Genomic DNA, 14,147 nt, shown 5'->3' with positions numbered 1-14,147 from the left:
CCGTGGTTTATCACACCTGAGTTCAATTTCTCTAGCCACACCCAGGCCTGATTACTGCCACACCTGTTCTCAATCAAGAAATCACTTCAATAGGACCTGCCTGACAAAGTGCAGTAGACCAAAAGATCCTGAAAAGATAGACATCATCCCGAGAGCCAAAGAAATTCAGGAACAAATGAGAAATAAAGTAATTGAGATCTATCAGTCTGGAAAATGTTATAAAGCCATTTCTAAAGCTTTGGGACTCCAGAGAACCACAGTGAGAGCCATTATCCACAAATGGAGAAAACATGGAACAGTGGTGAACCTTCCCAGGAGTGGCCAGCCTACCAACATTACTCCAAGAGAGCAGCGACAACTCATCCGAGACGTCACAAAAGACCCCACGACAACATCCAAAGAACTGCAGGCCTCACTTGCCTCAGTTCAGGTCAGTGTTCATGACTCCACCATAAGAAAGAGACTCGGCAGAAATGGACTGCATGGCTGAGTTCCAAGACGAAAACCACCGCTGAGCAAAAAGAACATTAAGGCTCGTCTCATTTTGCCAGAAAACATCTTGATGATCCCCAAGACTTTTGGGAAAATACTGTGTGGACTGACGAGACAAAAGTTGAACTTTTTGGAAGGTGTGTGTCCCGTTACATCTGGCGTAAAAGTAACACCGCATTTCAGAACAAGAACCCCATACCAAGAGTAAAATATGGTGGTGGTAGTGTGATGGTCTGGGGCTGTTTTGCTGCTTCAGGACCTGGAAGACTTGCTGTGATAAATGGAACCATGAATTCTACTGTTTACCAAAACATCCTGAAGGAGAACGTTCGGCCGTCTGTTCGTGACCTCAAGCTGAAGCCAACTTGGGTTCTGCAGCAGGACAATGATCCAAAACACACCAGCAAGTCCACCTCTGAATGGATGAAGAAAAACAAAATGAAGACTTTGGAGTGGCCTAGTCAAAGTCCTGACCTGAATCCTATTGAGATGCTGTGGCATGACCTTAAAAAGGCGGTTGGTGCTGGAAAACCCTCCAATGTGGCTCCAACAACTCTGCAAAGATGAGTCGGCCAACATTCCTCCACAGCTGGAAAAGACTCATTGCAAGTTATCGCAAATGCTTGATTGCAGTTGTTGCTGCTGAGGGTGGTCCAACCAGTTATTAGGTTTATGGGGGCAAACACTTTTTCACACAGGGCCATGTGGGTTTGGATTTTTTATCTCCCTTAATAATAAAAACCTTCATTTAAAAACTGCATTTTGTGTTTACTTGTGTTATCTTTGGCTAATATTTAAATTTGTTTGATGATCTGAAACATTTAAGTGTGACAAACATGCAAAAAAATAAGATATCAGAAAGGGGGCAAACACTTTTTCACACCACTGTATTATAATATTTTTGGCAAGAGAGGCACTTTAATTCACAGTGATACCGCTAAAAGTCATTTATTATGACCCTCTTTAACGATAGAGAAGTTAGTATGGAAAAGTAAAATGGAGCCGGAGACGTTACCTGCAGGCTGCCTCTGGGACAGTATTCGGTCATGATGCAGATGTTAGGAGGGTCGATGCAGGCCCCAATGAACCTGGTTAGATGGTTGAACTGAACGTCTCTCATCTGAAAATAAGCACACAAACACACTGCAACTGTGAGTGTAACTCTTTCCAAACATCACATTCCCAAACCCCATGGAAACAGAGGACGGGGGAGAGAACTGACGTTTCATTTATATACAAAGTTTGGAGAATAACGCTGCCAGCAGTTCATCAAAATAGTCTATTTGCAGTCGACTAGCTGGCACTGTGTCGTTCTCTACGAGTTGAGATGCATTCCTGCTCAGGGCACCCAGTTGCAACATGTGCATGTGCATAAATTGCCCCTTGGAGGTTATGAATGAGCCAGTGTGCTGAGGGTGATGAAAAAAAATGTTGAGGTGTTGAGTGGATGTACGAGCAGGAATATCAGACTGGAACGAGCAGTCCGAATGTGTAAAACTGCTCTACATGGAAAATAATCACTAATTACACACTGCTTTTACGACACGAAATGTCTTCCAAAACATGAATCATTTCAAATGTAAAAAAAATAACGAAAACAGAGAAGTCATTAAGAGGGAACATTTTCTGGCGAATTCCTTTTATGAGAAAGTGTGAAAAAAAAAAAAAAGCACTCAATCTTTTTAAATAGAAAAGTGCGACATGGATGTCCTCCTCGGGCCGTCATTCCAGCCCGTATAAGCGCTGACAGAATCAGCACTAAAAGGAAGAAAAGAACATGTTTGAGCAGCCAGCATGAAACTTCCAAAAACGGTGTTCATCATTTCAACAGTGTACTTTTCTTCTTTGAGCGCAGTGAGTGACAGCAGCTCTCACACCAAAACCAGGGAGTTCGTCGCTCCTGTTTCACGGCTCGGGAGATGTTAGCCTACCCTTTGGCCTATATAATTTCCCCTGCTGCACACTAGTGTGTGTGTGGGGAGGGCGGGGGGGGGGGAGAGCTGGAAGACAAGTGGTTAAGTTTCCACTGGCAGGCCCGTCTCTTCCCCCATCTGCTTGGCTTTTTCATGAGCTGAGGTTTGACAGCCGATCAGGCCCCCGGGGGCGTCTGAGAAGCTGCCAGCTCAGACAGCAGCCTCTCTCCCCCGTGTGCCTGCCGACTGGCCGAGATGCCACAGAGGCATCCAAGAAGCCCAAACTGCTCTCGTCCAACGGACTGAAACTCACACACACACACACACACACAAAAAAGGACCAAAAACACAGTGCTGAGACGGAGAGAGTTGGAGACACATTAAAAGAGAACAAATGGCCAAAAGTTTTCTCCACACGCATCCATCTTGCTCATGACCACCGGTGTAATTTCCGAGTTATGGGTTTCCCTGTGCCACACTGTGTTTCCATCACCAAACCACATAAATTGTGAGAATGTTTTTTTTTTTACCCAACTTCCTTATCGCTCACTCGTAAATATTTCCCAGTCAACAGGACTGTTTCATCAGCAGCTGTCGCTGACGTTAAAGAGACAGATTACGGATGTTAACTCTTTGAGAAACATCCGGCAGTGGCCCTGGTAACGGCCCCCCCAGTGAATGTGCTAATAAGAAACCAGCATGCAAACAGGTCCAAAAGACTGAAAATAAAGCTTTTCTTGTCCCACTGAGTCCCAAAAAAATAAATCTAAATCCAACAAGGTGGCACATCTGCTTGTTGTGAACATGTTTTGTGAAGCAGCTGGAGTAAATGAAGGTCCTCACCTGTAGGACAATCGTGTCAATTCATCGTTGTTTTTATTTGGTGAGTGAAACATCTTTTGATTAATACAACTTTTTGAGATGAAGGGTTCTTTATTGCAGTTCTCCCCTGAAGTGTCAGTATAGCTTTCTTCAATCAGAGGCCACGAGAGTGACCAGAAAAAACAGTACAAGCTAACAGTTTGTCAAATTGATTTAATGGCCAAATGGAAGAATTTTTGGATATCTCTTTTGAGAAAAAAAAAATACTAAAAGGGAAACTATGGGGAATGTCCACAGTCTGTATCACTACACGCCCAAAATACAAATGAGTTGGACAAAACAAAACATTATTTCACTGTTTTTTAGAGCTCCAATAGTAAAGCTAAAAGTAAAAATGTTGCCCTAAGGGTGCCACAAGCGCAAACGTTATTAGGAAAATACAAATAAAGGGTTTGGTGCAGAAGTGTTTCTTGTTGTGGCTGTGTTTTACTTATTAACCCACTAATATTATAACATTGTTTTCTTAAACCTGTTTCAACTTATTTGTTATATTGTAGAGCTATAGTGTGGGACTTTAACATGTAAAGGGCATCTGTTACATTCAAGATTGATTTATCCACAATTTATCCTTTAGCTCTAGCATATTTACACTGACACAGAGTAACATTAGCAGTAATTCGGATTTGTGTTTGTCTCCACCTCATGAATATAACTTCAGTATTTACTTCTCTTTTATCTTTATTTTGGTCTTCACTAATGTTGAAAACAATCATCAAGTTGCTAAAAACCAGCCAGTTGCCAAGTTTGTCAGAAAATAGCTGCTGCATGGTGCTGGAAACAATACTAATGAGAAAAGCTGAGCTAAAACAGTGTGAAGCTGCTGCTCATAAAACCAAAACAATGAGCTGAAAGAGGCTGAAACGCTCTTTAGAGATGAGGGGAACTGTGGGTTCATCAATACGATTAACCATTTGACATGCACACAGTCATTTGATCTGTTGTTAATATAAAAACATGTTTAAGAGAACAAATGTGTCTTTCCATCAGATTTTGATGTTTCTTTTGTACAAGCGAAACATTTTACAAGCTGGTGGTACTAAAAGAATTCACAACTATATTAGTAGAACTGTGGAAAAGTGTTTAAAGAAGACCACGAGGGAGCAATAAAATTACACAGTCATTAGGGAAAACAAATAAGATGACGATAAATAAATATTATAAACCAGGAAATATATAGTTGTAAAAGTCAATCAAAACCCAGTTTAAAGTTGTTTTTAGAAAGAAAGCTGAAGCAGATTGTGAATGGTAGTTTAGCTGACATCCTGCCACCCTTGTACAACACAGGCTTTGTGGGTCAGAGCTGTTACTTGGAGCCAATCCAGTTACTGTAATGCTTAATGAGTGATGATAGGATTTTGAACTTTATTCACAAAGCAATTAGAAACCCATGAAAGAATCCTAAAAGTGGAGCGGTGTGTTCTCTTCTCGGCATTTTGAATCAACTGCAGATGATTTTATGTTTTTTTTTGTCAGTCTGTACTCAATAATTAGACAACACACACAAACACAGATTGTTTCTCCTTCTTTCACTGTCTTTTCTAATTTATTTTTTCCAAATCAGAATCGAGGGTTTAATGATAGAGTCTCATACGTTGTATAGACTGTAACGCCCTCAGACGGATTAAGGATTGTATAAAAAACATTGATTTGACTTCAGTAATACACACATGATCAATTTGATCCAGCAAAGGAATAAAATTTTGAACATTTAGCAAAGACTTACGTGTTTGAGTTCCAGTAAAACTTGTCTTGTGAGCTCTATCCTCTTCTTGTTGACGTGCTTGATGGCCACCAGGTTCCCCTGTGAGCAAAACGAGAGGAGCAGTCAGAGGGACGGCACTGATGAAGAGTTCAGTTCTCATCGTATGAAAAGAAAAGATCTAGATGTACATACAGTAAATAAGGTTTTGAAAAAAAGGCAACGGTACAACCAAAAAGCATGAAACTGATGAGAGGAAGCGAAGCAGCGTTCAGCAGAGAGAACAGCATCTCGCAGTATAGCCTGCAGGTACATTTGGGGTCTATTTTCGTTTGCAGCAGAGGAAGAATTGTATCTGTTGTTCGCTGAGCGAAGATCAGTTAACGAAGGAAGCAGGGTGAATTCCTCCGAGCCGCACGTGACAGACTGGCGGAAAATGCTGTCGCAGAAAGTATGAAACAAGGTCGACAGTTGAGTGTGTGAACCCATGAGGGAGTTTTAACTTTAACTCAACATGAAACAAAGTTAAAACTGAAGAGCTGGTGATGGCTGCATGTTTGAAAGTGGAAACATTCTGCGTCTCACTGCTGAATAAAAAGGTTGTGTTCCAGTATTTGCAGCTTGTCAAGGCTCTTACGTCTCTGTGTTTGTGCTTTGGTTTCAAATTTAATCACCTTTGGCCCGTATTGAATTTGAGAAGTGTATCAGTACCTCCATGAGATGCTCAAGCTGTACCGTGACATCAGCATTTATATAAACAGCAGCATCATTCAGCTAAAAACAAAGACTCATCATTCAGCAGCCACTCTTTATCACATTTCCTCACACCTCCTTCATCTTTAAGCGGATAAATTAACAGCAGCAACAAGTTGATGGCCATGTCCAGACTGCGAGGCGGGGAGTGTAGAAACAGAGAAAGGCAGGAAAAAAAAAAGAAAGAAAATTGACGCATTCTGCAGCTCACATTAAAACCAACTACCTAAATTCGCCCACACTCTTTTCTTTCTCTCTCCTCTAAAGCTCTCCGGCTTGCTCTGCGAGTGTGCACATGTGTGGGCGGGAAAGGAGTGCGCAGGAGTTGAAAATGTCAGAACTCACTAAGCCTTACCTTAAAATAGCCCGTTTTTGCAAATAGCTGATATTTTCCATGGGCAGTTATCAAGGAGCCATAGCTGGAGCCTCTCTGAGAAGGTGGAAAAGAGTAGTGAAGAGGAAAGAAATGTCAGTTAGTTTGTGTAGATTAAAGCAAAGAGGATTAAATTGTACGTTTAAGACCGTGCTTCCACTTCGCTGCAACAACAAAAAAAAGGTTCGGCACTGATGTTCTTGTCCAAAAATATATTTCTCTGGGCAACATGAAATGGCCTTTCGCTTATATTTGAGAAAATAAAGTGTTTTCAGCTTCCAGCTCGAGTCCTTGGGCTAATGTCTGCAGTGCACACAGAGTGAATACAAATCAAGTGGGCGCGCTGCATACAGACAGTGAGTACAGTCGACTACACATTTGTATAGAATGAAAATATTGGCAACACATGGCACACTGGAAAATACATGGGTTTGGAAAATGACTGTGTTTTCCTCACACACACACATTATTCCAGGAACTGGAGCGAAAACCAGTAATGAAAAAGGTGTGTGCATGTGCTTCTCATGAACGCTAGCACGTGTGGGATGAAACGCAACCCCAAGGAGATGCATTAGTCCTCAGACAACAGGAACCTGATACTTGAAGAACGTGATGAGGTATTACACATGTAGGGACCGCGGCCAGACGAGGGCTTATTTTAACAATCATTTAATATGCGTCTGCCACTGCAAAGCCAGCCACCTTCAATAAACCACTGGGAAAGATTTCAGGAATGTGTAAACTCACAAAGGATTTGGATCCTCTCCGGGCTGCAGCTTTGCTTTTTCTATGAAAAACCACAAACTGCATTTTGATGCACAGTGCGCGTTGTGTAAACAGCTGAAACTTCAAACATGTCAAATTAGCATTTTCGATTCCTGGTGGGTTCAATTTTACAGCGGTGGCACCTCCAGACTGACAATCAGGCCTGTGTGAACGGAAGCTGTGTACAAAGTGTTGAGTCTTTCCCACTGGCAAACATGGCAAAGAAACCTGCCGGATCAACAACTTGTTCATCACACATGAAGGCTGTGCCAGCAACACTGATGGAATAAAACGTGATATAAAACTCTGGGCTGCCAGCTTTCTGAAATCTTATGGGTGTGGCTTCACCTCCATTATTTTTTGTTAATCTTTTGCCACAGTAAAGTACATGAATCTGCGGTAACAGCGGCGTTTCTTTGGGTCTACCTGTGAGAGGGTGAGGCGGCTGCCAGCTCGTTTGTGGTATTTATTGGGGCTCTCGAACTGAAGGTCCTCCCACCGAATCCTCCAAAGCATTCCAGCCAGCTCTTTCTCCAGCTTCAGTTTCCTGCACAAACGGAAAAAGCAGGTGGTGAAATCAGCAAGGATACGGCAGCACAAAGACCTGAGGAACCATCAGTAGTGTTTGGGTTGGGGTTCCTGCAGAGGTCGCGAGCTGATGTTTTTACCACAGAGTTTATGACTCTATTGGCTGGATATAAATAAATTAATAAAAATCCTTCACAGGCAAAGTGCTGTGAAATTCACAGAATTATTTTGAGGAACTGGTGCTCCATTTTTACAGCTCCCTTTGATTCTGGTGGTATTTCCTGTGATAGCAGTCACATATCTGATTACAGAATGCTTCACATTCAGCATTTGCATGTACCTATGTCCATGTGTTGATGCATAACTACATGCCTGCATGCAGGCTTGTGTTTTTCTTTTGTCTTTTTCTTTTTTTAATTAAGCTTTAACTCTTTGCTATACTTATTAAAGTTTGGTGGAAAATTACTTTTCCAGGGAAATATCTTTATTGTACTGGACAAAGGGCTCTTTCTTTGGAGGAAATGCTATAATTTGGAACATTTGACAGCCATACTGTAATTTAGTGAAATCAATGGCTCATCAACTTAATGTAAATAGATACACTGGTGAAATAGTCCTTAAAATAAACTTCAATCATCATGTGTCACTTGAAATGATGAATTGATTGAATGTAATACTGAACATTCTTGAAACGTATTAAATTAAGGTTCTTGTATCTCCCTGCTTGTGCTGTATTAGAGTTCAAACCCCAGTCTATCTTCTGTTTGAAGTAAAGGTACACGATGGAGATTTGTTCTGATGACTCACAGGTCTTTTTCTTCTGTGAAAAATGAAAAAAACAATAACCATGATTAGAATCCACTTGAGTTCTTCCTCCCACTCTCTTTATTTTTAACAAACTCACAAAGTGTGGATTCACATGTCCTAACCTTAGCTCAATACTATCACGGCTGCAAAAACAGTTTCCACGTCACGAACTATAAACATTTTGGCTTCTTCACACAGACAACATTAAATGGAACTAAAGACCAGTTCAACATGTCTTACATTATATATCCTTTCAGTTGTAACAACAAAGTTGAGTATGAAAACTGCCATATTCCTCACTATGGGCTCTAAACCAGAGCGTGCAGCTGTAAACAGCTGTGTCAACAGGTAACGCACGAAGCATTATAATGATGTATTTCAGATTCTTTTACATTTTGCATTAAAAAAAAAGTGGTCATTTTCAAACAGTACCGTCAAACTAAGTAACTATTTGTCATCAGCAGAGTTTGTAATGGTCCGTTCCTCAAACATTTATATAGCAACAACACAGATGGCAGCATTTGTAATCATGACACCGTAAAATGATGTAAAGTTTTACATAGTAAACCACACTACAGAGTACACAGAAGCTCAGTGGGACATTTTCAAATGAAAGAAGCATTATTGGTGAAGGGATTCGCACAATAACGGTCGTTACAGTTTGTCTAGAGATCATTTCAGCAGCATTTGCCTCTAAATGCCACTAAATCATTAGCCACTAAGATGAAATGGCCGTATTCTGACTGTATTCTGTCTTGTCTTTGTGTTTAAAATGAAGAGTTTGGCAAGTCAGACTGCTCTTTGTGTTGACAGTGATGCACACTGAAACCCTGGTATGAAAATGAAGCCAAAGAAATCAAAATACAATGTAACAGCTTGTTCAGTCAAGAAGATAAATTCACTAAACAACTAATAAACTTCCAAAAAAAGGATAGGCCACGAGTTCACCTCTCACAATTCCAACTCCTGAGGGAACATATGAAACACCTGCAGCCTACTTAACTGACAGAGCTGATTTATCATGAATTACCTGATCCAAATACTGAAGGTATATTAGGCTTATAAGCTTCTGTTATTGAGATGATCTGAATGAAAGTTTAACTGGGAGGATGACTCCTTAAACTACCATGACACGATCTGTTAGAGAGCAGACGGACTCTGCTAGAGTTGTGGCCGAGCAGACAGCAGCTTGCTACGAGGTCTTTGACAAGACAACAGGCAAGTTTCATTTTTGGCCGGTCACCACATTACTGATGGCCAAAATGGCCTGTTGTTAAAGTCTGTTGTGTTTTACCTTTGGTCAACCTAAACCTCAACCTCTTCCCAACTCCAGCAAATTGTTTTTTGCAGTGCCTGACGTGACTCCAACCAGTTACCTGTGCTATGCATAACCATCACCATAACTATAACCATAACCATAACTATAACTATAACAATAACTACAACAACAATAACTAAAACCATAACTATAACCATGACATAACCATAACCATAACCATATCCACAACCATGACCCAACTTGAGCACCGACATCTGCCAAGAGAGGGGGCACTACAAGCACCAGCAGGAGGGTGTTGAACATTTACAAAACACCAGCTATCATTGTTCTTCTAAAGAGAAACAAGTTTTTGTTCTGCATTGGTCGCCACCAATCTGAAACTCTTAAAGTGTGCCACATTGACAATCTTTCATACCAATCTTCATAGCCCGATTTCACCAATCGACAAAGCTATCTTTTTTGTACAGTCTTGATATGACGCCAGTTTGACATTATAGTTATGGTAGTGAAGCAACACAAGCAGACCAGTTTGTTTTTCATTCATCATTTAGTTCAAGCAGCGGTCAGCAGTGACTGGCTATGTTCTTAAAGGACACCGGGGACATCAGCACAGAGCTACGATGCAGCACATACACAATAATAAAGTTGCAACTGACGAAAGTAACCGGTTAAATACCAGCCAATGCCAATGCATTAAACTGTGCTCAGATCAGCCCAAGTACTCATTGTTATGATCGGCTTGGGGCCTTTCCCAGTTGTGTTATGTTGTGCCAGGTTAGCTTACACTAGTACCCCATTCTGACCAACACAGTGGCATCGCTTAAAACCGGCTCTGTAAATGGGTCACCCAGCATGAGATGACCCAACTGCACGACCCACCATTCATCCAGGGTTGGATTGTACACTGGCCAGCATTGTTGACCCAGTGCTGCTGACACATAAAGCACAATTCAGTGATGCGGATGTTTGTGTGGACACGAAGCAGTAAAAGGACAAACTGGAAGGCCACTTTTACCTTGTAATTTTTAATAATTAACATACATTGAGTATACTCATGTGAAACATGGCTGCAGTCTGATAAAACATGAGGTTTGAGTTACGGTTAGTGTTAGTTTAGGTTGTGTTGTGTTTGGTACATTTTACAATGTCACCAAGTTGGAATAAAATTAGTCTCATTTATTCCAGTGTCATTTTCAAATAATTGCACCATTTACTGTTTTATTCCTGGTCTGTTCTGTCTAAACAGAGCATTATAGGTGGATGAACTAATAAGGATAGAAAGTGTTTCTGCAAATAAGCCAACCCAGACTAATTAATCGCATCATTTTCTGATCAGAGGTATTTTTTACATGTTTTGAGTTATTTTTGTTTTGAGCATCAGTGTGATTGGCAGCACCACAGAGAGGAAGAGGCATTCCAAAGAAACAAGACATCTGGGGCAAAACTCACAGGACCTGTTGTTTCTTGACACTGAATGATTTACAGCAAAAGCACATTCATAAATAAAACTCGATAGGTTTGGAATTCACAGTTTCCTAGCTCCTTTTTTTTAATTTTTTTTTTATTTTGTTTGTTTTGGTAGGGGGGTAGCGGATTCATTTTCAGTTTGAAACACTTAGAAATGAAAAATGAGCAGAGCCCACACATTCCAACCCAATCTAAAAGGTGTAAAACACTTCCAGATGGTGGCAGGAAATTATTGCAGCGTTTGCATATGATCGTGTTTTAGCCTTTCCCCGAACCATCGAAAAGTAGCTTTTTTTTTTTTTTTTTTTTTTCATTCGCCACTTTTTCACCAGTACAAGCTGTGTTGTCACACAGTCCACAAACTCAAAGTTAATTCTGATGCTTGTTTGTGTGTACAGACACTTCAAGCCGTGCCTATGCAGTTTGAGAGCAGGAAACACCATTAAACCACCGGTACCCTCCAGCTCCCTCCACCACCACCACCACCACCATCACCATCACCAAAAAAAAAAAAAGGCACTTTTCTATTTAAAGAGTCTCGTTTGGAGACCTCTGGCAGCCAGAGGGGCAAAGTGTGGAGCTCCACACTGGGCCTATTGTTTCATGAGTCCCATTTGTGAATACCTCTGCTGGACCAACCCCTCCATTAAAACAACAGAGCTGCTGCTGCTCTGCTCAACATCCCCTCACACTGCTGCTGCACACCAGACTCCAAAGTCAACTGACCTTCCAGCTGCTTAAATATAAAGTGGAACAAATTTAACAGTCGCTCCATGAAATGTAAAAAATTTGTGAGTGTTATTTTGCTGTAACCAGATTGTGTTTGCACACTTCAAACACATGTCTGTCTGAGCAAGTCAGCTGGTCTGTTTTCTACTCCTGTAGTGTTATTTTTTTCCCCAAGAATGAACCCGTGTTGTTTATTTCTCTTATTTCAGGTACTCACACATATTTAAATTCTTTGGAAAATCATTTTGTTTTAAGAGGAAATTAGGTTTAAATCTAAATCTATCCAAATTACCTATTAAATATTTAAACGGTTTGCTGAAGTGTTTATGTTTTACCACAAAGCAATACAACGAAGCAGAAGATTCATTACACAGTCTCTTTTATTAAATTGCATATTCACCAAATTTTACTACTGTGGAAATAGTTGTCAGAACAGTAATCTGATACCAAAACTATTGAACCTGCAACCCTTTTCTTAGACAAAATACATCGGTAATTTCACAGTATAGGTTTTCCCTAAATTTATCTAATTTTTTAATTTTGCATTTCTGCCCAATGAATTAGATTAAAGCCCCCAAAATCTATATTCCCCCAGAAGTGAGAGATTTAATTAATGAGTATAACATATTTTGCTATAAGTAACAAAGCTTACTTGTGTACAGTAAGTATCTTTAGAAAATATAATATTTTTCTATTAATTTGTTGTCATTAAAAATATAAAAATTAAATATTAATATCTCAGTCATATAAATTGCACCTTAAGGTTGAGGAACTCTGGGTTTTCGTCTGATTTGACTGACAGTGACAAAACTCCAAAATGCTTCAGACATTTTAGTGGTGTTTTTGTAGGTCAAGTACTGAAAATGGAGGCCCCTCAGCAGCTGGTTGATCTTTAAGGCGGCTGTAAACAGCTTGGCCTTCCGCCTCTCTGTCAATCAGTAAAGCTCCACTGGTGTCTGCAAAAACAGGAATTGATTGGTTAGCCTTCGGTATCAAACAGAGCCAACGCAGAAAGAAAATATAATTGTGACTGATGGTGAGGTTTAGGCAGGAGATTTACTTTTTAGTTTCATGGAGTTTAAGTATGAAGTTGGCTCAAGATCCAATGAACAACATGTTGAGGCCTGTGCCAAACAGTTTTCCATGTATAAAACTGTCATTTCTGTAAATGAATCTAAATATAGTTGGACCGGGGCAGAATGTTCAAAACTGTGGGACAGGATCACAGAGTTCCCCTGTTAGATTCCCATAACAGAAATAGATTCTTGCTGCCATAAAGTCTCTAAATGTTACACTTGGATCCCAGATTAAAAAAAAAAAAAAAAGGAACCCGGGAGAATTAACTTACCGGCCAAGAGTCCAGGAAAACTAGCAAGCTGGTTGGGAAACCACGCTGTGTTTGCTGAACTGTGAGCTGCAAAAACAGAGAAGAGGATGTTAATTGTTTTCCGTTTTAAGTTCCCACTCTGCATGTAATTATCTGGTGGTTATTTAATATTGGGCATGATCAACTCATATCTTAAACAGGTTTGGTGAATTTACCTCAGATGGATAGGTGCTCCTCCGCCTTTCTTCCACCATTCCTCTGATCAAAATCCATTCTGATTGGCTGGTGATTAACACTTGTTTGTGTTAATGGTCAGTATTAGAAAAATGATCAGATTACCGGTGGGATTTGTTAGTTAGAGCTGTGCAGTGATGTGTAAATCAGTGTGTTTATTAGTCATTAAATGCCTAGGTAAAGAAACCATTGAAGAAGTGGTGAAAGAGGGAAAAATAAAAACATTAATTTTCTTTCATTACATGCAGATATTACCCATGACATTAAGCAGGGCCTAGAAAAACCCTTTCCCTAGCTTAATTACTTGGGGCATGCATGATTTACTTCTTGCGTAATTAAATGAGGCTTAATACCACTACACAAACATGTCGACTGTGCCACTTGGGACAGTGTAACGATTTCATTTGAATTAGTTTTTACAGCTGAATGCCGAGCACCAAGTTATAACCATTAGAAAAGCAGAAGGCAATAATTCTATCTTAAACATACCACTGAAATTAGCTGCTTGGGGGCTGCAATTACAGTTAAATACAAACACGTATTTAAACACCACATAAGGCTAAGTCCTGTTTATTTTTTAGCTTCAAACTACAGTACATTGCATACATAGTGAACACAGTCTATAAGATTTCTAATTAAGATGCCACTTATGATGCTGTAACTTGATGTTGTTTGTGTTATTCAGTTCTTGCTCTGTTCAGGAATAATTTGCTCCAATACACAACTCAAGATTTTGGGATTTAAGGGGTACAATTCCTTTTGTGTCTCTTCGTGAGTCCCAAAAGAATGAAACAAAAGTCACTCAAATAAAAGTCAAGTGTGAAAATCTGCCAGAAAAGGAAAATTATTTTTAACCTGCTTCTAACATCCGTCAACTTGTTTCAAGGCAGTTGGCAGGA

General features: G+C 40.2%; 1 protein-coding gene across 1 annotated transcript in view; it reads right to left on the bottom strand.

The window, feature by feature from the left end:
* npr2 (natriuretic peptide receptor 2) overlaps positions 1-14,147 on the bottom strand; it is a 64,137-nt gene that overhangs the window by 25,676 nt on the left and 24,314 nt on the right. Inside the window, exons 8-11 of the mRNA XM_069705820.1 lie at positions 7,304-7,424; positions 6,095-6,169; positions 5,011-5,088; positions 1,508-1,612 (exon numbers count right to left, since the gene is read on the bottom strand). Coding sequence (XP_069561921.1) covers positions 1,508-1,612; positions 5,011-5,088; positions 6,095-6,169; positions 7,304-7,424 — 379 coding nt within the window. The remainder of the gene's footprint in view (positions 1-1,507; positions 1,613-5,010; positions 5,089-6,094; positions 6,170-7,303; positions 7,425-14,147) is intronic.

This window comes from Brachyistius frenatus, unplaced genomic scaffold (assembly GCF_029030835.1).
Source record: "Brachyistius frenatus isolate BFR_SWC_R1_liver_20210118 unplaced genomic scaffold, ASM2903083v1 Contig_3, whole genome shotgun sequence".
NCBI lineage: Eukaryota > Metazoa > Chordata > Actinopteri > Embiotocidae > Brachyistius > Brachyistius frenatus.
This window is presented reverse-complemented; position numbering and strand designations above follow the sequence as displayed.